Here is a 27,026-nt window from a genome sequence, read left to right as displayed (position 1 = left end):
CCACCCTCTTCCTCCAATCACCCTTTGTTTGAATTTTAGACAAGTCCAGAATAATTAGCTTAACTTTTCAGTAGGTGAATCCGATCTGAAAGAGAAAAGTAGATTACTTTTTACTTGATCTGGTTCAATGAAGTTAGTTGTACCAGAAATATTAACCTGTTGTTTTTTTTCCAGATGTTGATTGACTACGTTTTCTAGCTTTTGTTTCCATTTCAAATACAATATGTCTCGCATAAGTCTCATCTGCATGAATCGTATAATCGCCCAGGTGGTACATCTGACCAAGTCCCATTTGCGCTTCCCATTATTTAGACGTTTCAGGTAACTCATACTTTGCACAAGTCATATGAAATGTATGGTCCCTACTGATACGACTGATGTGAGGTTTGCTGTATTTAGCTGTATTTATTTTTAAATCTCGGCAAACTTCTAAAGATATTTTCGAATTTGATCCAAAGTTATTTTCTAACCTGCTTTGTCCAGAGCTACCGTTCTGGGCAATGGGGAGGGCTCGAGGCAGCTTCCAGAACCACACCATCTTCAGTTCCAATCTTAAAAGGCTACTGAGATGTGGAAGATTGGTGCGGGTTTCCCCACAGTTTCTTTCATTTCCCTTCCTTTCTTGTGGAGAGAACGAAGCATTGCCGCAATGGTATAACTACTGTGGAAGTGTCACCGTATGCTGCTTGTCACTTTATTTGTATCTCCTTGTAATGCATTTTTAACAACTTTTGCATCTGCATTTGCCAGACGATGTATTTGAATCCATTAGCTGTAACTGGAGATTGATGGAGGAAAAGGTTTATTAAAAAAATTCCAGCATTTCATTGGAATTTAATACATTTCAGATCTAGCATTATCCATGCTAGATGATTGCACATCACAATAGGGATGTTTATCAACTACAGCAACCCTTCCTCATTTTAAATGGTTCTGCAGTATAAGAACTCTCTGCTTTTTCTACTGATACCCTTTCAATTCTACCTGCTCTGTTGGATTTTCAGCTGTGGTTTGAGCTGAAGATAGTGAAATGCGGCTCAATAAACATCTATTTTTCACCTTGCATTGCAATGCTGCTATTTATTTCCTTCAGTAAATTTAAAATATCCCTGAGGGATATTTGCATTGGAGGTGAATGCTGCACTTTACACGGTGACTCCACTCTATTTTTGGTAGCCTGACTCACCAAGCCAGATATCTATCTATATATATATATATATAAAAAAAAACTGATGTCAATCTGTGCTCGGAAAATCTGGAATCTCAGCTGCTTTGCTGTTATAAATGGAGTGGGGATTTTTGTCTTTTCTTTTAAGAATGCTACATAGCATGGAATAAGAAAATGTTATTTGGTTCACTTGCCAAATCCTTCAAATGAAGCATACATTCAGCTTCACAGGCTTCAATCGCTGTGTGAAATAACCCTGTCATTCCTAAACATAATTGAGCAAATCTACTTGCGGCATCTCCATTGTTGAAACCCAGATGGTTGTATTTCATAGTTAAATCAGCACCAGAAACTACAGAGTATATGGTCATCTATTTCTACTGATCTTTTATATCAATCAATTCCCAGCAGGATTTTATTCAGTTTTTATTTGGGAATGTTATTTATTTATTTCACATAACCCCTGTTCTGTGTGTTTGTGTATTTGTGTGTTAGGCAGCGAGACAGCCTAGTCCCACTCGAGGCATGTTGATTTTAAACAGAGTTCAGCTAGTTCTCATCTGAAAGTCTAGATCACCTAGGTTGCTTACGTTTTCATTTAGTCTCAGTATTTTAGAGATATGTTTTAACATTGTTCATGCTTCTTGAAAAATATTTAGAGTTAAAGGATGTAATTCCAAAGTCACCAGCCACCCTGGACAGAGAGTAGAGGAAGATAAGGTAACCCTTCATATCTGCTACTTCTGAAATCTGTAACTGGTTTCTAGGAAGGGTCGTGTCTGAATTTATTTTACTCTTTCAGATTATAATTGACCTGCCGTGGATTTCCAGCATTTATGCTTTTGTGTTAGGTGAAAGCTAAGTAAAGCGTTACATATGACACAATCTATGCTACATCTGGATTGGTAAAGTTTGATGCATATATAAGATGTAAAATATATATTTTATATATAAAAATATATTTTTTTATATATATATAAAGAGCCTCGCCCCCTCCTTAGCCTTCTTCAAGTCCTGCTCCAAGACCCTCCTCTTCGACCATGCCATCGGTCACCCCCCTTCCCCTCCACTCCCTCTCCCGCCCACCCCTCCCCGATCCCTGCTCGGGTCTGAAATGCTGTACACTATCCAGCACCTTGGGATGTCCTCCCGACATGAAAGGCGCTATACAAATGTATTCTTGTTGTTGTTGTAAAATGCTCAAGTTGTCCAAGACCTATATCCTATGATATTGGGACATAGACTTGAAAAGACAATCTGATCGATCTTAAAACTTTTTTTAAAAAAATCCTACACTATATTTTGCATATCCCTCAAGCAAATGATTTGGTCCTAATTTCTGTATGGATTTGCTGACAAAATCTGTCTCCAATGTCTCCTTGGATAGTCCAATCCACGTATTCAACACTCACTTTTTGTGTGAAGTAGTTGAATCTAAACTGCTTATTGACCCTCTGGGTTCTGAGGTTGAGCCCATGCCTCATTCTTCAAGAGTTTATCACAATATTATAAGTTTTCCATTTATTCCCTTAAGCATCTTGAATCCTTCAATGAGAACCATCTCTTTCCAGTATGGACATTCCCAGCTTCTCTTGGTGACTAGTTGTATATGAAGGTTAGAGGCTTGAAGGAAATAGGTAGGGCAGTGGGATTGAAAGTATTACTTGCACTGAGAGTCCGTGCAGACTTTATGGGTCTCCTACGCAGTAAATTTCTATGATTTTTGATGTGAAAGGCACTATATCAAATACAAGAATTATTTCATTGTTTGTTGATCAGAGTTCCCTCAGATTCAAAGGTTTGGGATGATAGGGCGAGTGTTCAGATAAGCCACAGGGCCTTCATCCAAACCAATTTTATGATCTTGCCTCAACAATTCTCCCATTCACTTCATGGCTGTTTGTGGGACATCGGTGTGCAAATTGGTTGTCGCGCTCTCCCATAAAATTACAATCACTCCACTTTACAATATATCCTGTGAAGCGCTTTGAGATGTCCTCCCGATCTGAAAGAAGGTATATCAAATGCAACACTTATTTATCATTTGATCAGTGTCTACTCGGATTGAAAGCTCTGTCTTGCATTGAACATTAAGAGTTTAAAATAGAGAATTTAAAACAGTGTTGAACTGTTTATTTTCTCCTGATGCAGAGTTGAAGGGATGATACATTTTGCCCACAAAATATACAATCAATTTATTTCACAGTATATTCTGTGAAGCGTCTTGAAGACATGATGAGGCACTATATCAAACGCAGGGATTATTATTATTATGGTAGCCAGCTTTCTGAATTTGTATTTAGCCTCTGAGGATTGCTACACCAGCTGGAAATGTCTCCTACCTGCAAAAAACATTACATAGCACTTCCAGAAGTGAGGCTCAGGATCGTCCTTGTGAGATGGAAATAATTCTCAAAGCTTTAATGTATTGTGCCAGAAATTATGTTTTGCTGAGGGATTTGCAATTTGCCTGGTAACAACCAGTTTTTCTTTTGATTGATTCAACCTTTAATGCACATCATGCACAAAATGTAGCAGAAATTAACAGCCACTTGAAGATGGATAACTAACCTCGTAAAAAAAAAAATTCCTAGCAACCATTGATATACTTTTGTTCATTTATAAGGGATAGATAGAACTTGAACTCAAAGGGAACCATAATAATTGAGCCAAAGTCAAGATCTGCAGTTTAAACTTTTTAGCCTGTGTTCCTCTTTATTCAACCCAGATTTGTTTTCCTCGATCGCTGCTTTGAGTGGAATATGTGCAAATGGCCCCAAATGCTCTCCCACTGTTTTCCATTATTCTACTACCACATTTCCTACACACCCATACTTGTAATGATTGTTTGAAACCATAGGTGCATCTCTATGAGATTTGCTGCAACAGAAATGTTTTTAGAATTTCAGTAAAGTACAATTGATCACTTGACTTGTGAACACCGCCCACTTTTGAGATTTTATTCTATTTGTATCTGAAAAAAGCATTTGAGCTATTATCAAACCTGGATGAAGTACTGATGCTATTGGGTACAGCAGTGAATTAGGTTATCTCATACTAAGCAGGTTGGCACAACATTATGTTTTGGCTTAAGGGTGTTTTTTTCCTGTGGTATATTGCTAATGATATGTTCAATATCGCTGAACACAACACTGCTGTCAAATCAAAGTAGAGTTTATTCCATTTGTGGTAATTCTTGGATGGTGGGCAGTACTTAACCAAGGTTTTTTTTAATATTTAAAAATTACACCCCCTAAGCCCAGCAGATCTCAATGTTACATGTTTTCATTGCTGGGAAATGCGTTTTTATTTAAAAGCATTTTTTTCACAAAAACCTGGAGACTGGGGGTGGGGGGGGGGTGGAGAGGGGAGTGATTGCTCTCAATTGATCTGAAAAGAGATTGATCACCATTAGCGTACTCTTGAGTAGGTTAACTTAGTTTGTTTGATGATTTCCTGTTGCAATTGTGTTAGAACATAATGTTTATGTTAGTGAATTCTCATTAAAATATGGTAACTACACAACATGGAATACCTCAAGCTTGCAGGTTGAGGCATCCTGCAGTTGCAAGACTCATTGACGGGGACAAGTTAGTGAACCATCAGCAATGTGCTGGAATCCTGCAGGCCTAACTTGCTTTACTCTCCTTGGATTGAACCAGCTCAACCACAAGGACAACCCACTTAGATCTTTTCCTGTCATTTTAATGAGATGTTGAAAACCAAGTCCTGTCAAGTGGATGTTAAAGATCCCTTGATACGACTCTATCTCAAAGAAGAACAGTGAGATCTCGCTGTGACTTGGCCAATATTCTTACCTCATCCCAATTCATCAAAGAACTTGTGCGTTTATCTACAAAACAGTCACGTTTTTTAAGGAAGAGCACAGTAAATGCAAATATTTATTGTTATTATTTTGTTTCAGGTGGCTACCATCCAGTGAAGATTGGGGATCTATTCAATGGGCGATACCACGTAATTAGAAAACTAGGATGGGGACATTTCTCTACAGTATGGTTGTGCTGGGACATTCAGTAAGTCTCTGAGCCATCTATTTGATATAAATGTTGCCAGATATTCAGTCTATCAGGAAATGTCATTGTTTGGATTTCAAAAGGCGAAAGTTGACGTTACTTCTGGTTGTCAGTGAAAGTGGATTGAGTGTTATTAGGTTAAGAAATTGATTTACATTGATCCCCAAATTTGATGGGTTGGCTGCCTGAAATCCTTCCTGAAATCATTATGCCTTCAACTCATTTTGACATTTGCAATAAAAACTGCATAACCCAGGAATTCACTTACATTTCTTGCTTTGTCTAATTCTTGTTTTTCAGGTAAGCTTTCAGGTACTAAACTATTTATTTAATTCACTTTATCCACAATTCACTCATCTCTCTCTTAAAGAAGAAAATGACTGGAACATTTTTGTTTTCAAGCTCCCAAAAAAGATAGCTGGTATATTCTTTATATGCTATAAGTAGTTTTAGTAAGTTTGGTTTGGATACTCTTAAGCATGGTGATTGGTTTCCCACACGTGTCTGACCAAAAAAAATAGTAATGCGATATGGCGGGGAGGAGACGAGAGATCACAAAAGATTTTAGCTTCCCAAAAGATTTTTAATTATCTTAAATGTTTTGTTTGTTGTATTCATTTAGATAAACTCACAATGCTTCAGCAAATGAGGGATAACATGTTGTGTCTTCTTCTTTTCACAACCAAACAATATTTTGACCCATCCTGGTTTTCTGGGGCCCATTAAGACAGGACATCACAACAATAAGAAGGTTATATTATTCTCAAAGTAATCTTTGGGTTTAAATTTTTAAAAAAAAGTGTATTTAGTCTATTACTCTGATGAGGACTGAGCTTGTGTTTTAAACTGTTGGAGTGAAACTTGAGAGGTTATAACATATTTAACCAATATACCCTAACCCTAATCGTCCTTCCCAACTCTTCCCTCCATAGGCTGCAGATCATCCAGAACTCTTCAGCCCATGTCCTTTCCCGCACTAGGCTCCGTGAGCCTATCACCCCATTCTTGGCTGACTCCACTGGCTTCCCATCACACAGAGGATGCAGTTCAAGATCCTGGTCCTCACTTTCAAAGCCCTCCATGGTCTTGCTCCCCCCTATCTCTGCGACCTCCTACCATCCTGCCTACTCCCTCCACTCAGCGGGCTCCGGCCTGCTTCACGTCCCCCGCCTTGCCTGCCCCACCATGGGCGGGTGGGCCTTCTGCCACTCTGCCCCCACCCTCTGGAACTCCATCCCACAGTCCCTCCTCTTCGATTGTGCTTTTAATCACCCTGCTTCCCCCATGCCCTCCACCCTCCCTAACCTTGACCCCCAGCTCAGCTCCGAAACACGGCACCTTGGGACGACCTCCCGATGTGAAAGGCACTAAACAAATGTAATTTTGTTGTTGTTGCACTTATTCGGGCATTGGGAAGGCAGCAGTGGTCCATGGACATTTTTTCCTTTAGGGTGGGAATTGTCCACTGCACTGGGAGCAAACTGGCTGTCTGTGTATTTGCACACGCAAACTGACTATCGAGCCTCGATGCAGCGGGATTTGGGATTTATTGATCTCAAACACCCCGTTATGATGATATTCCTTTTTATATTTATGCAATATAATCTGATGGGACTTTGTTGCAGCTCCACCAAGTGGCAAGAACCAAGTGGTCCAACAATGTAATGAAACTCAAATGAAACTCAAACTCTCTTTCAAATGGATCAAGAATGGGTCTTGGACAAGTGCACTGTTTGGCCCTAATTTGAGAGCTGTATTGAAATAAGGCAGCTGACAGCAAATTATTATGCTTTCATTTCATTTTTTTCAATTCTACATTGCCTTGCTCCTTACTTCAAACCATTAACGATAACAAGGAGACATGAGTAGGTAATTCGGTCCATCAAGCTTGTTTTGATGTTTTATTAGTCCATGGAAGAGCTACATTTTTAAATCCTGTTTATATAATTTCCCCAAAGTGCATTATAGCTCTGTTATAGCACAGTATTTAGAGGTTCTACTGTATCTTATTACTATCTTAATTATCTCAATTTAAACACCTTAATTGATTCATGAATTGTGAAATTCTGATGCAGTGCAATCCACATTTTTGCACCCCTGTGTGTGAACAAATGTTCACTGAATTCACTTAACAATCTTGCACCTCACTTTAAGATGTCTTCATGTACCATTTTGAGAATGCTATAGAAGGAACTAGTGGCGTTAAATTGGTGTTAAGTGTTAAATGTCTCATGAAGTCCCTTGTTATTATTACATGATAATTTATCTATGTTCTGTGTGGGATAACATTGTTTAAACAATGAAAAAAAATGTGTATTCTACCTTTTGAACATTTTACCCAATTTCCAGGTTTTTATTTACAGATAAAATGAGGAAACTAGACACATCCTCTTTTAGAGATATAACTGATTCAGAACTCCGCTGCCTGTATTCTCATCCGCACTAAACTCTGTACCCCCATCACACCAGTCCTCGCCGTTGGCTCCCTATCACAGAACGAATAGATTTCAAGATGCTCTCACTCGTCTACAAATCTCTTCACACCCTGGCATCTCCCTACCTTTCTGACCACCTCTCTACGCGCTCCACTACACCGCTGGCTCTGGCCTCCTGCGTGTTCCTTGTCCCCTGCACTCCACCATCGGCGGCCGCATTTCCAGCCATAATGCCCTGAAGCTTTGGAATTCTCTCCCTCGATCTCTCCGTCTTGCCTCGTCCTTCCCCTCTTTCTCTTTGACCATGCGTACGGTTTTGCTCCTCCCTCTCCCCAGCTCTATTAAGATATCTGAGACGCTGCCCTGCCTGAAAGGCACTATATAAATGCAAGTTGTTGTTGTCCTCCTCAACCCTGTGAACCAATTCCCTGAAGGATCGAGCAGTCCTAGATGGAAAGTTCTGTGCTATGTGGCTGCCATTTCTTTTTTTGAGAACACTGCTCCAACTTCTAGTTTTTTTTAAAGCACCAGCTGGTAATAGTGTCTAAATATTATGCATTTCTTGGTTTGCTCTCTTCCTACATTAATCTTAGAATCATGCAGCACACAATATACCCATTATGTCTGTGCTAGTATTATATCCCTGTGTTGGTATTACAGTATCTCCTAATTTTGTAACAATGATTGTGATGAGAAACTTCAAGGAAATATTTTTTTTTCCTCTGTGTTTTGAAATTTCAACGATCAAATCATTCTTTTTGCAGAGGAAAAAGGTTTGTGGCCATGAAAGTGGTAAAGAGCGCCCAACATTACACAGAAACAGCCCTGGATGAAATTAAATTACTCAGATGTGTAAGTATCACCAAATCTACTCTCGTAGTGATTGGTGTTGATGACAGAGCTATCTTTCCATTTGACCTTTGTTAAGAATTTGTTGATGTGTGTATTTTGTAGGCAAACATGGCAGCCAATTTGTGCACAGCAGTTATAATATTATACAATAGATGCCATTAGTAGACAATATGATCATTCTGTTGCATTTGGCAATAACAATTCTAATGCAGCTGACCCAATTGCACTTCTGACAATTTAATGACAAACAATTAACTGAGGTTTGACTTGTTAGTGTAGGTCTGACCATGTGCTTTAAGTGTCTCACATAAAACTTGCTGGAGGGAGTGATTCGGAGAGGTCAAATACAGTATGAATCTGTCATATCACTTATAACTGTTTAAAACAGCAAATAAGGCCAAAAAGGTTGATTGGAGAAAAACACAAAACTAAGAAATCTTTCTTTGCATTAGTTTGGAGATAATATTCAAATAAAATAAAAATAGCTGCTGCGCATATTCTTTTGGTCAAGAGTTGCTACTTGATGACATGCATTGTCATCTCACTTTCCTACTCAAAGTGAGCCATAATTTTATGCAATACAAGTAATCTTTATAATAATCCTTGCATTTGATAGAGCGCTTTATCAGCTATTGAGACGCCTCAAAATGCTTCACAGGATATATTGTAAAATGGTCCAAAATCCCCTGACTGTCCAGTGCCCTGGGTCGTCTTTCCGATACAAGTGTAATTTGTTGTTGTTGTTGTGACCGTTTGTATTTTGTGGGCAAACATGGTAGACAATTTGCACGCAGCAGTATCCCACAAAAAGCATGAATGAGTGACCAATTTCAATTGGAGTCAAGAAGTCATAGTTCATTCATTCTGCTCAATATTTCGCAGGTCACAAGGTCACTGCAAAAACTTCATATACTGTTGAATAATTTATATACAAAAGCAATGTTTTACAGTGATATAGTATCCACTTGCATCTTTGAATATTTAGTGCTCATACCAGTTGCTTTTGCTTCTGGCTTTTAATCAATAAATTATATTGAATAATATGCCAGTTAAGTACTTAAAAACTTCACATATGATCTTCTGTTGAAACTCTTCCTTTAATGCGTGAAGCTGATATCAGATTAAGAAGTAAAAAAGTAGAGGCATACAAGATGTGATCACTTTCAGATCTGATTAGATTTCAGAATGGATTTGAAAACATAATTGTGCTAATTGCCAGCTATCCAGCATTCTGTATTATGTTGCATTTGGTGATAATGTCCTACATCAAAAGCGAGTATTATTATTAAGATTTGTGTGTAGAATGCTCATAGGGTTCATGGCAGGAGCTGGAGTAGTCTGATCAAACCTGGTTTTATTTTACAGGTACGCGAAAGTGACCCCAGTGATCCCAACAAGGACATGGTTGTACAGCTAGTTGATGATTTCAAAATTTCTGGCATGAATGGAATACGTATCCTTCACTGATCGCTTAAGATCTGCATGGGGGGATTAAAAATACATGGACTTCTCAAAAAATGGTTTGGGACATATGATACAGATGACTTTTCTTTGGTCAGCCGGATGTCTGATGCATGCAGACACCATCTCCGTGCTTATAAGTATCCAAGTCAGACAGAGTTCCGCATGTGTATGCCACTTAAACATGGAAACTTCTCTTTGTCTGGAAAGGAATGCTTCCTAGATGAAATAAATAGATTTTTTTATTGTAACAATGTTTCACAGGGTCAATGAAGTAGTGACTTTGTTTTCTCGTTAGCTCATGTGTGACCTTTCCTCATCTGAGTATGCATTTAGTGTGGGCATGGTATTAATCCAAGTGTGGGTGAGTCACCTCACATTGGATGATTCATGCAGTTGTTTGCGTCCAAAGGGGCTGAGGCTAGTCTTAGCTTCCATACATGACCTCAGTCACTACCCGGGCTGAGATGGTCCAAATGAGAACAAGCTGGGGCACTGAATCTGAGGTCTTCCAGTGAGACTTGGTACCAAACTGAACTGTTGGCAAAATACTTCTGGTACCAAAAACGACTTTCTTGGAGTGGAATTAGAATATGTTCTCAGAGTAAACCCCCTACATTCTGCCTTAGGTAGATATTTTCAAATGTTCTCACCACTTAGAACTATAGTGATGTGATATGTTTATCAGCAGCCATAAGTTAACAATCTTACTCCGTGATGGCTGTGTGAACTTTTGCACTTCCAAGCAACCCAGGCAACAATTACAAAATGCACTGGTAATTCATATTTTTTGAGTCCAATAAACTGTTTATTGGAAGACATTAATCACATTCTAATGCTTTAATTAGCAACCAGACATCTCAAAGGTCAACAGTGCTTTCAGTATTTGAGAAAAAATATTCATAGTTTAGTTTAAAATAGAGGGCCTCACAATATATGTAGTCAAGGTGAAACCTCTTGGGGAAAGAACAGAATAAAACTAGAACGCAGACATTTTCAATAAATCATTAGCTCCTGTAACACTCAGTTGCATTACCAATAATAATTTCTTAATTGTATTAGAATTTTATAATTTAGCTACAAAATGGAGTAAGAATTAGCCAATTTTCAAAATTACTCGGCAGTGGTAAATTACATATGCAAAATTGCATGTGATGGTGGATGAACACCTCCATATTTCTCCTTAACACATTCTAGTTAGCATTCAAGCAATACTTAAAATTGTATCACAGCCTAAAAATTTATAGTGATAAATACAATGAGCGCTAAGGTGAAGGAAAGATATTCACGCCAATCTTTAGTTCAATTTATTTGTATATATTCTTTCCATTTCCAGTGTTGGTTGGTAGAATAGATTCCCAACAAGTGCAGAGTTGATTATGTTCAAATGTAATGACTGTGTATTTGTCCCAAATGTAGCAACCAATTTTCACACAGCATAGTCCAACCAGGTAGCCATAAAGTGAATGATTATTTAATCTAAATTGTTGAGAAGGACACTGGGAGAAACTTCCTTTATTTTGAAGGTGTCATGGGATCTTTAACTCTACTTTATGCAGGCAAATATGACCTCAGTTTAACATTTCATCTAAATGATGACAAATCCAACATTGCAGCACTCCCCAAGTAATGCATTGTCAGGCTGAAATATGAGCTCAAGTCCCGAACCTACTTGGTTCTGAACAGAGTTGAGAGTGCCCTCAACTGAGCTAAACTAACATATAGATTGAGATGGCAGTTTATAGATTTAGATAATCTAATACTCCATTTTTTTTAAATACATTTTGTACTGGAGGAAGGGACAGTACTATCTATACCTGGTAGCGGCAGGAGGAGGAAGTAAAATTGCAGGCCTGAATTGAATCTTGAAGGTGAGAAGATGGATGAATTTTCTTCATTTATGACCGTGTAATTTATGGCCATGACCAGTATAATGTAGCCTGGGGGCCACTTTTGGGGCATGAAGAGGTAGCCTGCTGAAATCACACTACTCCAGGCAAGGCCACGCCGAATCAATACCTTGTTTACAGTAGAGTCTCGATACCCATGGTGGGCACCAGTGAAGAAAAATTCAATAAAGTAAAATTGATTTGGTTGGCTGACCAAAAGATTGGCCACCACTGCAACATTTCTCTGAATAATGTTTTTATTAAAAAAAAGGAGCTATTTGTTGCAGTAATATTCAAAATATAATACATATGAAACCACACGTTCAATGGGAATGTGTTGCAGTAGCTTTGGGGAAAAAAAGTTACACATTGCCATATATTGTCAGTATTTCATGCTAATAAGAAGCTTACCTTTCCAAGTAATGTACCCATGATTATTTTTTTTTCAAAATCAGTTTGGAAATTAATTGTTTACACAATATAACTATGGGAAATGTACAGATTCCTGCCAACTGTGAAACTTCTATTGCAATTGTAAAGTCACTTGAAATATTGAGGGCACACGTTTTATTTTTCCTTGACTGAGTTGCAGATGTCTGCATGGTGTTTGAAGTGCTGGGCCATCACCTTTTAAAATGGATCATCAAGTCCAATTATCAAGGACTTCCTATTCTTTGCGTGAAAAGTATTATTCAGCAGGTTGGTGAAAAAGTTGAGCTATCAAACGGAAAGCCCCCACTACTTTTATTTTAACCTTGTACGTCCTAAATGCATCCAAATTTGATTGTTGATTGCTTAAAATAATTTTTCTGGCGAGGATAAATTCAGTTGAAAAGATTGTCGGTAGTTGCAGGATGAGATGACTAGTTGTGTTTAGTTTGATATATAAATATTAAACATGTTCAATGTTGATTTTTTAAGTAAACCATAAATAATCTACATTCTTCTGTCCTTCCAGATCAATTGTTTGCCTTAACATTTTTTATTATTCTAATTGTAATTTTAAAAGGAGACTTTAGTACATGTTCAGCATCTTGTATTTATATACATGTTGCATTTTCGTTTGGCTTGATTATAATTGACGAGCAGAAATGTACTTTTACTATTCATAAATATAACTAGATTGATTAAATTTCTTTCCAAGTTACTGTCACTTTTGGTTTTGAATATTAATCTTATGCTTGGTAAACAAACTAAATCAAGTTGGATTTGTTATTTGCCCCTTTTCACATTCCTTTTCATAAGATGCTCTCCAGGTGTGGTTTTTCTTAATTTTCATCAGGGAAAATTTCAAGACAGACTCATTGATGACTGATTTCTCTCATTACCATGTTACATCCTTTAGTTTGGAGTTTGCAGTGATCTGAGACTTTGATTTCTCTACCCACAATCTGTTACTAATCAGGGAGACACAATTCGAGTGGGGTAGCTATCTAGAGTCAAAAGCCTCATTTTCTCCCATAGATACCCTTCGTGAGGCACTCCAGGCTCTTTTTTTTCACTTGGCGGGAGTCACAAAATCAGGAATACATGTATCTCAGGATAATTTGAGTAGTTTGGGTCCTGTTACTTAAAACTGCAAACATTTTTGTTCAGTGCTTTGCCTCTATATTCTGAGTCTTAAGTTAGCACAGTTCAGAATGAGAAAAGATCTTGAGACCATCCAGTTTACTGTTGTTGCCCAGAGCCATTTTTAGAAGCTAGTCTGACCTGGTTAAAATAATTGTTCTATTGCAAACCTCTTTATTAAATTGATCTCAAATTGAGAATTACTCCAATTTCCTTTTAAATTACTCTCATATGAGCAGCAGCTACAGTAAGCTTCAGTCTTTTTCAAATTCCCAACTTGGGTGAAACAGAAGATCATTTTTACATGAAACAAAAGTGAAAACATTGGAAATGTGTAGCATGTAAATGAACATGGTATCATTTATATCAGGTCAGAAAAAAATAAACTTCTAAAATGATTGGAAGTCAGAGTACATCTCTCCTGGAACAGAGTAAATGTTGCGATTTAGCTATTAATAATAATAATAATCGTAATAATAATTGTTGCAACTGGTAAAGCGCCTTATCATGTCAGAAGCACGTCTGAAAGTACTTTGCAGGATTTACCATGAAATGGAGTGACTGTGCATTTGGAGGCAAACGCAGAAGCACAATTGCATACAGCAATGTCCCACAAACAGCCATGAAATGGTTGACCAGTTTTATTTGGGGGATTATTGGCCAGGACACCAGGAGAAACTCCCTTCCCTTTTCGAACAGTAGCATTGGATCTTTTAACGTCCACTTGAGCAGGCAGACAGGACCTCGGTTTAACCTCTCATCCGAAAGATGGAATACTTGTATTGCTTACTGTACCAAAATAACTGAACCAGTTTCTTAAAGGTCTTCTATATGCTGCTGCTTCATTTTCTTACAGGTGTTACAGGGTTTAGATTATCTACACAGCAAATGCAAGATCATCCACACAGACATAAAACCAGAAAATATTTTAATGTGTGTAGACGAATCCTATATTCGGCGAATGGCTGTCGAAGCTACAGAATGGCAAAAGGCCGGTGCTCCACCACCGTCTGGTTCAGCAGGTAACTCGTCCTAAGCAATATATTTTATTTTGTCATGGTTTGGGTAAAATTTTCTGTTTGAGTGCTTTGTTTCTGAGTCATACTGCATCCCCGCTTACACCAGAATGATCTATTTCCAGACCACACATTCTACCCATTTCGCGAAGTGAGATTGCTAATTGGTACCAATATAAAGGCAGTTTTGTGCTTTGAAGTGACATCCATTTGGAACTGGCTTGAGATTACCCTGAATCATTTCATGACACCATTGATGAATAAAGACATAAGGGCAAAGTTGAGACTCAGGAAAGAGGCGTTCACTAAGTATGTATACAACAAGGGAGAGCATGACAAAAAAATACAAAGGGGTCAGAAAAATAGTCAAAAAAACAATTAGGAAGGCAAAGAGAAATTACAAAATTAAATTATCAAGGATTATAAAAAGACAAAGTAAAATATTCTACAGACATAAATAACAAAAGAAAAATCAAAATAGGAACAGGGCCACTAAGGGATGGACAAGATGAACTCACAGCGAAATGGCAGAAATATTATATAATTACTTTGCCTCAGTATTCACCAGGGAGACGGATCAGATAGACATTGCAGGAGAAGAGATCGAAAATAATATAAATACATTTGAGATACAAAGGGGTGATATAATTGAAAAACTAATGAAACTCAGAGAGGATAAAACCCCTGGTCCAGATGCATTGCACCTGCGTATATTAAAAGAATCGAGGGAAGAGATAGCAGAGGCACATAGAAAATAGTGATTTTCATTAGAAAAGGGAGTGGTGCCAGAGGACTGGAAGATAGCTAATGCTATACCTATATTTAAAAGGGGAGATAGAACAAGCCCAGGGAACTATAGACCTGTCAACTTAACATTGGTGTTAGGAAAGATAATGGAATTCTTACTGAAGGAGGTAATAGAAAAACATCTAGAAATGGAAAACACAATAAAGAATAGTCAGCACGGATTTCAAAAAGGAAGGTCATGCTTGACCACCCTCATTGAATTCTTTGAAGCGGTAACAGAAAGAGTAGACGAGAGCAATGCGGTAGATGTAATATATTTAGATTTCCAAAAGGCGTTTGATAAGGTACCACGTAGTAGACTAATGAATAAGGTTCAGAGCATGTGGATTCAGGGAAAACTAGCAGAATGGATAGCAAGCTGGCTGCAAAACAGAAAACCGAGAGTAGGGGTAAAGGATAGCTACTCAGACTGTCAGGGGGTGGGCAATTGTGCTCCACAAGGTTCGGTATTGTTGTTCACAATATACATAAATGATTTGGATTCGAGAATCAGCAGGACAATTTCAAAATTTGTGGATGACACCAAATTGGGGGAGTAATTAATACAGAGGAGGACTGCAACAAATTACAGCAAGACATCAATAAACCTTCTGAGTGGGCATTTAAATGGCAAATGCATTTCAATGTAGAAAAGTGTAAGGTGGTACATTTTGGTAGAAGGAGTAAGGAAGTCACGTATATCGTGGAAAATAAAAACTTAAATGGGGTAGAGGAGCAAAGGGATCTAGGGGTACACAATATACAATTCACTAAAACCCAGGTTAATAAGGCCATAAAAAAGCAAACCAGGCATTGGGATTAATTTCTAGAGGGATAGAAATGAAAAGCAGGGATGTTATAAACTGCTATAAAACCGTGGTTAGACCACACTGACAATACTGTGTGCAGTCTGGTCCTTACATTATAGAAGGGATGTGGAGGCACTGGAGAGAGTGCAAAGGAGATTCACAAGAATGATTCCAGAGGTTATACCTATCAGGAAAGGCTGAACATACTTGGGACTCTTTTCTCTTGAAAAGAGGTGACCTGATAGAGTTCTTTAAAATGATGAAAAGGTTTTGATAGGGTAGACATAGGGAAGGTGTTACCACTTGTGGGAGAGACTAAAGCCAGGGGGTCATCAATATAAAATAGTCACAGATAGGTCAAATAGGGAAGAAAGAAGAAATTTCCTCACACAGAGAGCAGTTGGAATGTGGAACATGCTACCACAAGGAGTTGTTGAGGCAAATAGCATAGATGTATTTAAGGGAAAGTGAGATAGGTACATGAGGGAGAAAGGAATAAAAGGTTATGCTTGAAGGTTTAGTGAGGAAGGGCAGGAGGAGACTCACGTGGATAATAAACACCAGCATAGACCAGTTGGGCCGAGTGGCCTGTTTCCGTGCTGTACATTCTAATGTATTCTAATGTATTTACAGACTGAGGAGCCTTTCCTTCTGTTAAGCTGAGCTTGATTCACACACAAGTGAAAAAACAGTTTCTAATGCTGTGAGGCACTAATTCCTGAAGGATGATTATTGTATTATCTGTGCATGTCTATAGAAGAGTCCCAGAAAATAAATATTTTAAAATTTCATACATTTAATTCACAGTATTCACTGTCCTGCCCATCTTACCAATTCTGTGCTCATGGCCATGTTAATTACCCTCCACTCCCACTTTGTAATTGACTTAGATTTAAGCTATACAAAAATTCAACTTGCATATTAAATTGTATACAATATTAAATAACTTGTTTTGCCTATAATTCATTAGGCAAATTGTATGACAGTTCACCACTTTGTTTTCTGAAGACAAATTGGCACCTCAGTTATTTTCAGTCCTTTGTTAGGCAATATTCTGATTTAAATGTCTGGAGTTATAGAGGAGATTAATACTGAAGAAAAATTGCAATTTAAAGGAAAATATTTGCAAATGGCAAAGTTATAGAGCTGAGAACTCCAGTGCATAATTTAATATCTACCTTTACCTTATATTCATCATTGAGTTCTTTATACCCAAATAGCCTTTGAGGTGTCATTTTCATTAATTACATATATCACTTTTTTGTGCCTTTATCTTCTAGCTGATTTGTGTTACATTCCTAGTAACTGTCAGAATGACGATGTATGTAATGGCGCATAAAGGCACATGTTGGGGGTGGGGGTTAGAGTGGGGAAGAAACACCGTTGATTTCTATGGAGGTGCATTTAAAACTTTTATTTTTCTACCGTGGAACTGCTAGTTATCTGAGACTTTTCTTCCTTTGATTTCAATTCAGGATGCAATTAAATTAATTCCTGTTCATTGTCTGGTTCCCAGATTGCAAACTGTTGTTGTTTTACTCATTGTGAGTTGTAACCTACAGGGCACTGTTGAAGAGGGAAGGATGTGGTATGTTGATGGGATGTTGTACGTAAATTGGATTAGTAATGATGTTGAATTGCCAGCAGTATTATGACCCCCTAACCTAGCAGCCTCCAATACAATTTGAAGGAGCTAATTGACAAACGTATTTGCTGGCGTCTGTTTTGCCACTCAAGAGAAGGATTATTATTTCCAATCACTTATTTTGCTGAAGCTCGTTGCTTTTAAAAATTATTTTATTCTGTCCTTGCAGAATAAATTTAATCAAGTATTATAATATACAATTCAGTGATTTGACCGCAAAAAGAGGTCAGGAAAGTGGGATGCCTACGTGTTTATCTAGGCCTACTAACATTTTGAAGACTTATTTAAGGTTTATGCATCCCCTCAATCTTTTTTTTCTCTCTCTCCAATCCAAAACATTTCAGCTCTGCGAGTCTCTCCTTATTAATTCTGGAACCACTCTTGTTCCTCTTCTACAAACTCTTCTGAAGCATGAATGCCATTTTGAAGATTAGATTAGAATCCTATATTGACTTGCAGACGAATACACTTGAGTTGGAATCTAATATTCAGTCAACTTTGTTCATAATAGCTTCACATCGACTAGAACTATTCAGTGATAAATAATTAGATGTAAATCAATTTCCTTATCCATCTTCGCTGATGGCACCATTTCAACATGGATATGATTGATTTTTCGGTTGTTGCAGAATGTACATCATTCTCATTTCCACATTCCTAATTTCACGGTTTTAGTTGTTTTATCTTCAAAGCCTTCAGAGTCTGCATGTAGTGATTAGTTTAATTGTCTTTGTTTTCTTGCAGTCAGCACTGCTCCACAGCAGAAACCGGTGAGTAATCTGTGTGGTTGTTTTTGCTGTTCAGAGAATGTTTGAATTTCAGGCTCTTTTCCAAGTAAAATACTTCAGAAGTAAAGTATTAACGGGTAACATTCATTTGTTTAAAGCGACATTGTTACTGGCGGGAATATCTTGTACAATATTTTTCCTTTTGTAAAAACTGCAAAGTCAGAAAATTCCATGATTGCATCTGTTGATTTTAAATTGATACAGTAAAACTCGCATAAGTCTGAAATAAATACAGAAGTTGCTGGGAACCCTCAGCGGGTCAGGCAGCATCTATGGAGAGAGGTTTTATTTCAGATTTCCAGAATCTGCAGTATTTTGCCTTTCGCATGAATCTGATCTGTATAAATCATATAATCACCTAAATAGTATATCTGCCTGAATCCTGCTCAAGAGTTTATAATCTATTCAGGTTTGACTTAACTCATACTTTGCGCAAGTCATATTGAATGTATGGTCCCAACTGATGCGATTTATGTGAAGTTTGCTGTAGTGGCAAAATCAGGGCAGCCACTATGAAAATATTTAATGTAGTAGAATCAGCTGCGGCTGAACCTTTCCACGGTCAGACCTTTGAGTTAAATTTTATGAAGAGTCTATTCCAAAAACTTTACTTATCCCAAAACTCCCAGTAAGGCAACAAGACAAGGCATTTATGTAGGATGTCGCCTTATATTGGATGACGCTGGGCGAGGCAGCAGAGCGAGGTGGTTAGGCAGATTTAAAGATATATAGAGAGGGGGAGCGACGAGGAGATCCATTCCAGAGGTTAGGGGCATATTTGCTTGGCCTGCAACGGTGGTGCAGCATAGCTGCAACACAGACTTGAGTTGTTACTTGAAGAGCAATTCTAAAGCCCTATTTTGCGTTCTTTGTCGTAATTCATATTATTTGGGGAGCAGGATTGATTTACTAATCAGATTTTAAATTCTATGTAGTTTTTAAGGCGGAATATGCATAAAGGGAAGAAATTAACAGGCAAAGTAGCATTTTACAAATAGTTATTATAATAATACTTGCATTTGATATGGTGCCTGATCACTTTGTTGAGATGTCTCAAAGTGCTTCATAGAATATATTATAAAGTAGATTGACTGTATATTCTGTGGGCGAAACGTGGCAGCCAATTGCGCACAGCAGTGTCCCGCATACGGTCATAGATTGAGTGACACAATTTTTAAAAAAAGTTATACCGAACAAATGAGTATTTTACTCTTAATTTTTTTTATTTGAAAGTTTTACTATCCTAATAATTGTCGCGATGGTTATTTGTTACCACGTTAAGCGCAATAAGATTACAATGAACGTTGTTTTAGAGCTGTGTTTTAGCCAATGATTGTTGTCACATTTTAGGCTGGGAAAATGTCTAAGAACAAAAAGAAGAAGCTGAAAAAGAAGCAGAAACGACAGGCGGAGCTTCTTGAGAAGCGCATGCAGGAGATCGAAGAGCTGGAGAGAGAAGCAGAGAGGAAGAAGATGGAAGAGCTTCTGACAGCCGTTACACCAAATGACCAGGAAGAAGGAGAAAAAGCGGTGGAGCTGAAGGAAACCGTATTAGATCACGTGGCAGATGAGGCACAAGAGAATGAATGCAGTAAGTGCAGGGAATGAATGTAGTACTATTTTCTTGTGTGTTTGATAAGCCTGGACATGGGAAGTTTGTATGTAAAGACATGTTGGTTTGTATCAAAAGAGATGAAATGTTGAACAAAATTTCTAGACTGACACTATGTACTGGGGAATTGACTGGCGAAATACCTTTTCTAATTCCTTATTGTTCTTATGCTCTTATGCAAGCTGTAATATTTGGTTCAGCTATGTTGCACCCATTCAGCCGAATCCTGAATCTGCTTTTAAGTTCATTTTTTGAGTTCTCATTTCTTGCAGACAGTTGCTCCATTTTTATGAGTGAAACTTTTAACTGTTCTAAATACCGCTGGAAGTTTAGCTTTATTTTTGTTTGGTTTCACTGTATCTAAAAGCTGCTTTGTAGTACTAAGTCAGGGTCTTTTGGCTGCTGAGTGCCGTATGCCTTATTTGAGAAACTTCTGCGGGCCACATAAGCAATATTCCCTTCCAGAAACATAACCTAACATTTATGGAGGGAGCGGGTGGGCCAGATGAAATGGAGTGGTGGGGGTGGGGCTGGATGCAGTCCACAGGCTCCACCCTGTACTAGATCATATCGATGTGTGGTCATTTAAGCAGTGCAAAACCTTTCGTGTATTTTGTTTTTGATTTGCCAGATGAAGACGATCAGGGAGAAAAGGAAGATGCCGAGAAAGAAGAAGTGAAAAAAGATGAAGCAGAAACTACTGCTGCCAGGACAGAGCCAGAATGGGCCGAATCACCAAAAACAAACGGGCACGTCGAAAATGGTCCTTTTCTATCTGACCAGCTCTATGAGGAGGAAGAAGAGGAGGACGAGGAGGAGGAGGATGATGAAGATGATGAGGAGGACGAATGTCCGACTGCAGAAGACAGTCCCGTCGGGCCAAACACTGAAACTTTTACCTACAGTAACCCCTACGGACAGTTCAACGGAGAGTTACAAAATGGGAGGCACAAGAGTCCTGAGTCACAGTTCTCTGAAATGTCTGAGTCGGTTTTCTCCAGGCTTTTAGAATCTGCAGCCTGTGGATCAGGTGGATCAGATGGGTCAACAGCCACGGAGAGAGAAGATAGTAGCCCATCACAAGACAGGAGTAGAACCGTGTCCGCATCCAGCACTGGGGACATGCCAAAAAGTGAGTGTTCTTAAGTGAGTGTATTTGAGAGTTTCACTATACAGTTAAAAGGATTCTGAAAATTTCAAACGATTTATTTCCAATTTGTATAGTTAATCACATTGTGATTTTTCAGCCACGCTCCCTGAACGTGAATATATATAATATTTAGCTCGCTCTAATTGGTGTGGTGCTTTGGATTAATAAATTAAAAGTTTAATGGTCACTTGAACATTATTAGAAAAATTATAAAATGTTAACTAGATTCAGAGGAATCAGCATCCAAATTGATTGCAAGGTGTTTCAACATTGTAAAAGCGGATTTTTCATGCTGAAGAACAGAACCGTTCTAAACTATAATAATAATACGTGCATTTGATATAGCGCCTTATCACATTGTTGAGACGTCTCAAAGTGCTTCACAGAATATATTATAAAATGGATTGACTGTATATTTTGTGGTCGAAATTTCAGACTATATCTGAGTAGTACTTGTACATATACTGTTGCAGCTGTGAGGTAAAACGTATCTGAAATTCCTGGTGCATATCTGACACAAGGTTGACTCACCTGCGTAAATGAAAGCTGGTGCACAAGAAGTTTGGTCCTCATCCACCCACCCACCCACCCAGGGTCATGGTTTGATATCAGTAACTCGTGGGGGAGAGTAGTACGTCGATTAAGAGTGATTCATAATTTGCTTCTCTTGTCATGCTGCTACCCACGTTTTTTTTCCTACGCATATCTTCAGTGCTGGTGTGGACCAAATAGTTTCTGTTCCAAGGAAATGTGGTTTAGGCAAAGTATTGGTGATAAATATAAGTTAGCGTTTCTGATAATCTGCCATTGCATCTATACAGTGCATCTCCTAGACTACAAATTGTGCTAATTCGATTTCATACTAATCCTTAAAGATAGACTTGCATAACACGTGACCAGAATATAAATCAGGTTTAGACAGACGCTTATAACTGCTGTTAAGAGTTCCTCAATTGTACAATTGTATGAAATTATGTTTCACTGAAATTAGAACTAATTGAATCTCAATTAACACATGATTTATAAGTAGTATTGTATTCTGTTGTGTTCAAAATCTGTGTTCATCCTTGGTGTATTTTTTCTTTGTCTTTGCGCGTAGTTAATCCTCCATGTTAACTCCATACCGACTTGTCCGCTCCCTCCGCTCAGCGGACTCCGGCCTGTTTCATGTCCCACCCTCACTGACCCACCATCGGCGGTCAGGCCTTCAGCCTCTCTGCCCCCATCCTTTGCAACTCCAGACCATACTTGCTTCACCTCGCCCCCCTCCCTTGCCTCCTTCAAAGCCCGTCTTAAGACCCTCCTCTTCGACCCAGCTTCCGGTCACCCTCCTTCCCCTCCCCTACCTGTCCTCCAACCCTCCTGATTCCAACACCCAGCTCAGGTCCCAATCCTTGACTGTGCAACGCCTTGGGAAGTCCTCCTGATTCAAAAGGCATTTTACAAATGTAATATATTGTTGTTGTAATCTCAAAGTCTCACAGGTTTGAAAATGAAATGAAACCTGAATTATGCTCATGATTGTGGCAGCAAGCAGTTTGCTGATTTTCTCTAGGCTCTAAACCTGGTTTTTCTAAGATCTTTCTAAAACTTATTATTCAGTCATATTTTTATGACCATTGGACAGGAGTTTCTATTTTAAACTTTAGTCTGCTCGGAAACAAAAGTAACTTTCAGCTCTTCAATTTGTCATTTTTGCTTACTCTTGCCTCTGGGTAAGAAGGCTATGTGTTTGAGACTCACACCAAGATTTGAACTCATGATCTAGGCTGACACCTAAGTATTTTGAGGGAGCACAATATTGCTTGAAGTCCTGTCCTTTGGATGAGATGTTAAACTGAAGTTCAGATGGACATTGAAGGTTCTAAGGCACTATTTTGAAGAGCATAAAGATTCCTGGTGTCCCAGCTAATATTACTTCTGTTGAAATTCATCTGATGGCCATTCAACTTAGGTCTCAGCTCAGGTGGCTCAGTTGGAGCCATCTTACCTCTGAGCCAGGAGGTTGTGGGTTCAAGCCTCAGAATGAGATTTTGAGCTAATACTCTTAGCTGACACCAGTGTTGGAGGTGCCATTCCATTTTGAATGAGAAATTAAACCGAGCTCCTGCCTGCCTGTTCCAGGAGAGGTTAAAGATCGCGTGGCCCTACTTGAAAAGAGAGGGGAGTTTCTTCCAATGTCCTTGATTAAAAAATTCTCATTCACTTCATGGTTGTGCACAAATTGACTGCTGCATTCGCTGCAAATATGCAGTCACTACACTCCACAATAAATCCTATCAAGCACTTTGAGACATTTCAAAAATGTGATAAGGCACTATATTAAATGGGTGGATTATTATTAGATTGTTAGATTTATGTATATTTCATTGTTGTCTGTGAAACAGTGCTGGCATAGATTTGCTGCTGATTTCCTACATAACCATATTTTATTACATTTTATTACATTTTAACTACATATCTACATTTTATAGCATATCTTTGTGGGCACTTCTAGATATTTTGACACAGTCAAAAAAAACTGCAATTCTTCACAGTACTATTTTATTTTGAAAATTAAGGTTGCGCAGATTAGTTTCAGTTTGGAAGTTTTTTTTTACAGTTCTTAAAAAGTATTGCAGAAAAATGAATTTGCAAATTAAGACTGAATATAAGAACTGGTCAGATTAGGTCAGAAGAGTTGCTCTTTTTGAGATCCCCAGTCATTGAACCCATATAATGCGTTCCTGGCCTCTTAACAATATGCACATGCTGAATGAAGACTGTGGTTTGGTTGTGTAAGACATGCAAATGATTTTATTTGACTGCCTAAAGACAGAGTTACACATAGTTCCAGTGATTTATTCGGTTATGACAAGCTGTCAACTTGAGGTTGTCTTCATTACATTTCAATAAATGTGGCTTTTTTTCCACAAATCTGGATATTTTTGATTGTTAACGGCAACATTTTTAATGGAGGGCTATAAATAAGTGGACAGCTAAGGCTTTGCGATTAATAAATACTGAATGATGAATCACATTATTTGTAGCCCTAGTTATGATATGATAGAATGTTTTGCTGTAGTTTGCAGCTCAAATGAACACACTTTTTTTCTTGATTGACTAACCTCAATAATGTAGCCTTAAAGAAATACAAATCATAGCTATTTGCAGTCTATGACTTGTACTGCATTCTCTGAGGGAGCTTGTCTCGAACGGTTGAAAAGCTGGAAAGTGCTTCTGGAAGGAAAGGTAATTGGAGAAATATATTAAGAGGAATAATATAAAGTGGTGCAGGGAATTGGGATTTAAGTAGGTTAGTTAAATCCATAGTACCATAGACATTTACGGTACTGAAGAAGGCTATTTGGCCAATTGTGTATGCGCTGGCAATTTGAAAGAGCAATCTCTTGTTATTTCATCAAAGAGCCAGCACCAGCAGAGGCTCGATGGGCCAAATTACCTCTTTGCTCTAAAATCTTTGATTCTACGTAAGGTGGCACACAGCAACATCACCTGGCATTTATATAGCATCCTTCATGTAAGGTATTGTCTAGGATTACTTTACATGGACATTGTTTGTATTTGTGTTGTGGTTCTGCACTACCCAATGGGATAGTGACCTGGAGTGGTTCAGTAGCCATTTCAGAGGGGAATGGAAGAACTGGATATCTGTGTCTCGTGCTGTGAGCTAATTAATTCCTTTACATTTAGGATTACCCCAGGTACTTGCCTGGATCAAGGTTTCTCAAGAGCACACGAGTTTGTCTGGAGGGTGTAGATTCTTCACTCTTTTCCAGCCACTATGTCTTCAGCCACTATGTTTTCTTATTTTTTTCACAAAGAAACATCTGTTGATAACAAATGCTGTCACTGAATGTTTAGACAAAACGTTTACTTAAACGTTGAATTCTGTATTTTAAAGATTCACAGGCCTATAGCTATGCCAAAGGATGTGGTCTTTGCTCCTTGGTGTGATTGGCCAAATTATTAGGCTTCACAGGAGTCATTCCATTCCAAACCTCTCCTCGTCTGGGGCAAGGGAAGCTTACAGAAGGTCAACCCCTTGGAGGTTCAACAGTTTGGTTTCTGACGCAGAAAATGAGACGCTCCTGAAATGTTATATGTTTTGCTCATATGTAACAATCTCTGACCTTTAAGAAATTCATTTCTTCTTAAACTGGAGGAAACTGTGAAATATGAATTTCCTTTTACAATTTTCTGGAAAGCAAATGCCAGTTTATTGTATTAATTTCCGTTAGAACATGAGCATTTCTAGCTGAGACAGGATTGTCTGTTATTGGATGTGTTTAGATGTACGTTCATAGGATTTATATGTTTATATTTAAACAGCACTGATAACTCCACAGGCAGTAACCTCTCATTCATTTTTCTTCAATTCTCTGTCTTGCAGCAAAGGTTCGAGCAGCGGATTTGCTGGTAAATCCACTTGATCCAAGAAATGCAGAGAAAATTAGGGTTAAAATAGCAGACCTAGGAAATGCTTGTTGGGTTGTAAGTACACAAATCTTTCTATAATTTGTTGTGACTATTCAAATTGGTCTTTTATGATTAAGCTCCAGAAGCAATCTAGATATTATTATGATTTTTATAACAGCTATGGTTATTATTAAACTACCTGAAGTTTAAAACTGAATTGGTTGTTGCTGTGGACTAACACTGAGAATTGGGTGAAATCCAGTCAAGACCAATAAAGTGAAACTCCATTCTCTACAATGCTCCCAAGTAAAATTTATTATTATTAAGTAAAATGATTTTAGAGATTCTGAACCTAGTGGTTGGTGAATTCAGGCTCACACTCCAGAGCTACTGAAATACTGGCACAAATTGTCACTGGGGAGCTTGTAAGAATGACTGTTATAACAAAGAGATCAAAATTCACAGTGGTGTCATAGAGTGTGCTCTTTAGGAATTCATTGTTAATAATAATAATAATAATAATCCTTGCATTTGATATAGCACTTTTCATGTCGGGAGGACGTCCCAAAGCGCTTCACAGAACCCACTGAAAGTGAATTGACTGTATATTTGTGGGCGAACGCGGCAGCCAATTGCGCACAGCAATGTCCCACAAACAGTCGTGGATTGAAAATGACCAATTTATTATTGTTTTGTTTTGGAGGGATTATTATTAGGCTCTGTGTGGAGTAAGGAGACTTGCCCAAGGTTTCGCCCTCTGCCTGGAATTGAACTCAGGTCTCTTACTTGCAAAGCGAGTGCTCTAACCACTGAGCTACAGGACTCCATAACAACAACAACAAAATTACATTTGTATAGCGCATTTCTAGTCGGGAGGACGTCACAAGGCATTTAATTTTTGCAAAGATCAAATGTCAATGGTAGCGTCTAAGATATAAAGATTTTCTATGGGATTGCTCCTTAATCTGGCTCTGACTACGTCAAACTTCCTGACTGCTTTCTCCATTTCACTGAGCCTGTGCTTATCATTGGCTTTCTGTCCAATGCTCTGCATTTTTCTTTCTTGCGTCCAGGCTACGACCAAGGTTGCTTTTCTTCAGTTTTCAAAATAGGAGGCTTCTGTCCTTATTTTGTTCACAATTCAGCTGAAACCTTTATCCACATGGCTTGGCCATTGCCCTTCACTAGCCTCTCCAGTTCCACTATTCACAAATTCCAGCTCATCCAAAATTCAGCCACTCACATTCTTACCCCAATCTTTATCAATCACCTTGTGGCGTTACCCTATATGAAAATCACTATATATTGCGACTTCAGGTGGATTGATTCAGCAAATGGAAAGATGAAGGTATAAAACTTGAAATACGGTAATCAGCTCAACCCATGAAAGCAA

At 38.3% G+C, this 27,026-nt stretch overlaps 1 protein-coding gene across 5 annotated transcripts in view; it reads left to right on the top strand.

The window, feature by feature from the left end:
- The window catches only part of LOC103176974 (SRSF protein kinase 2), a 61,330-nt gene that overhangs the window by 21,188 nt on the left and 13,116 nt on the right, over positions 1-27,026 (top strand). For all 5 annotated transcript variants that reach the window (XM_007890870.2, XM_007890868.2, XM_007890871.2 and 2 more), the window contains exons 3-11: positions 5,094-5,202; positions 8,402-8,489; positions 9,855-9,942; positions 12,432-12,538; positions 14,265-14,430; positions 18,409-18,434; positions 19,803-20,043; positions 20,696-21,196; positions 25,608-25,708. In XM_007890870.2, coding sequence (XP_007889061.1) covers positions 5,094-5,202; positions 8,402-8,489; positions 9,855-9,942; positions 12,432-12,538; positions 14,265-14,430; positions 18,409-18,434; positions 19,803-20,043; positions 20,696-21,196; positions 25,608-25,708 — 1,427 coding nt within the window. The remainder of the gene's footprint in view (positions 1-5,093; positions 5,203-8,401; positions 8,490-9,854; positions 9,943-12,431; positions 12,539-14,264; positions 14,431-18,408; positions 18,435-19,802; positions 20,044-20,695; positions 21,197-25,607; positions 25,709-27,026) is intronic.

The sequence above is a fragment of the Callorhinchus milii genome, unplaced genomic scaffold (assembly GCF_018977255.1).
Source record: "Callorhinchus milii isolate IMCB2004 unplaced genomic scaffold, IMCB_Cmil_1.0 Scaffold5, whole genome shotgun sequence".
Taxonomy (NCBI): Eukaryota; Metazoa; Chordata; class Chondrichthyes; order Chimaeriformes; family Callorhinchidae; genus Callorhinchus; species Callorhinchus milii.
Note: the sequence above shows the minus strand (reverse complement) of the source record. Positions and strands in the feature narration are given on the sequence as shown.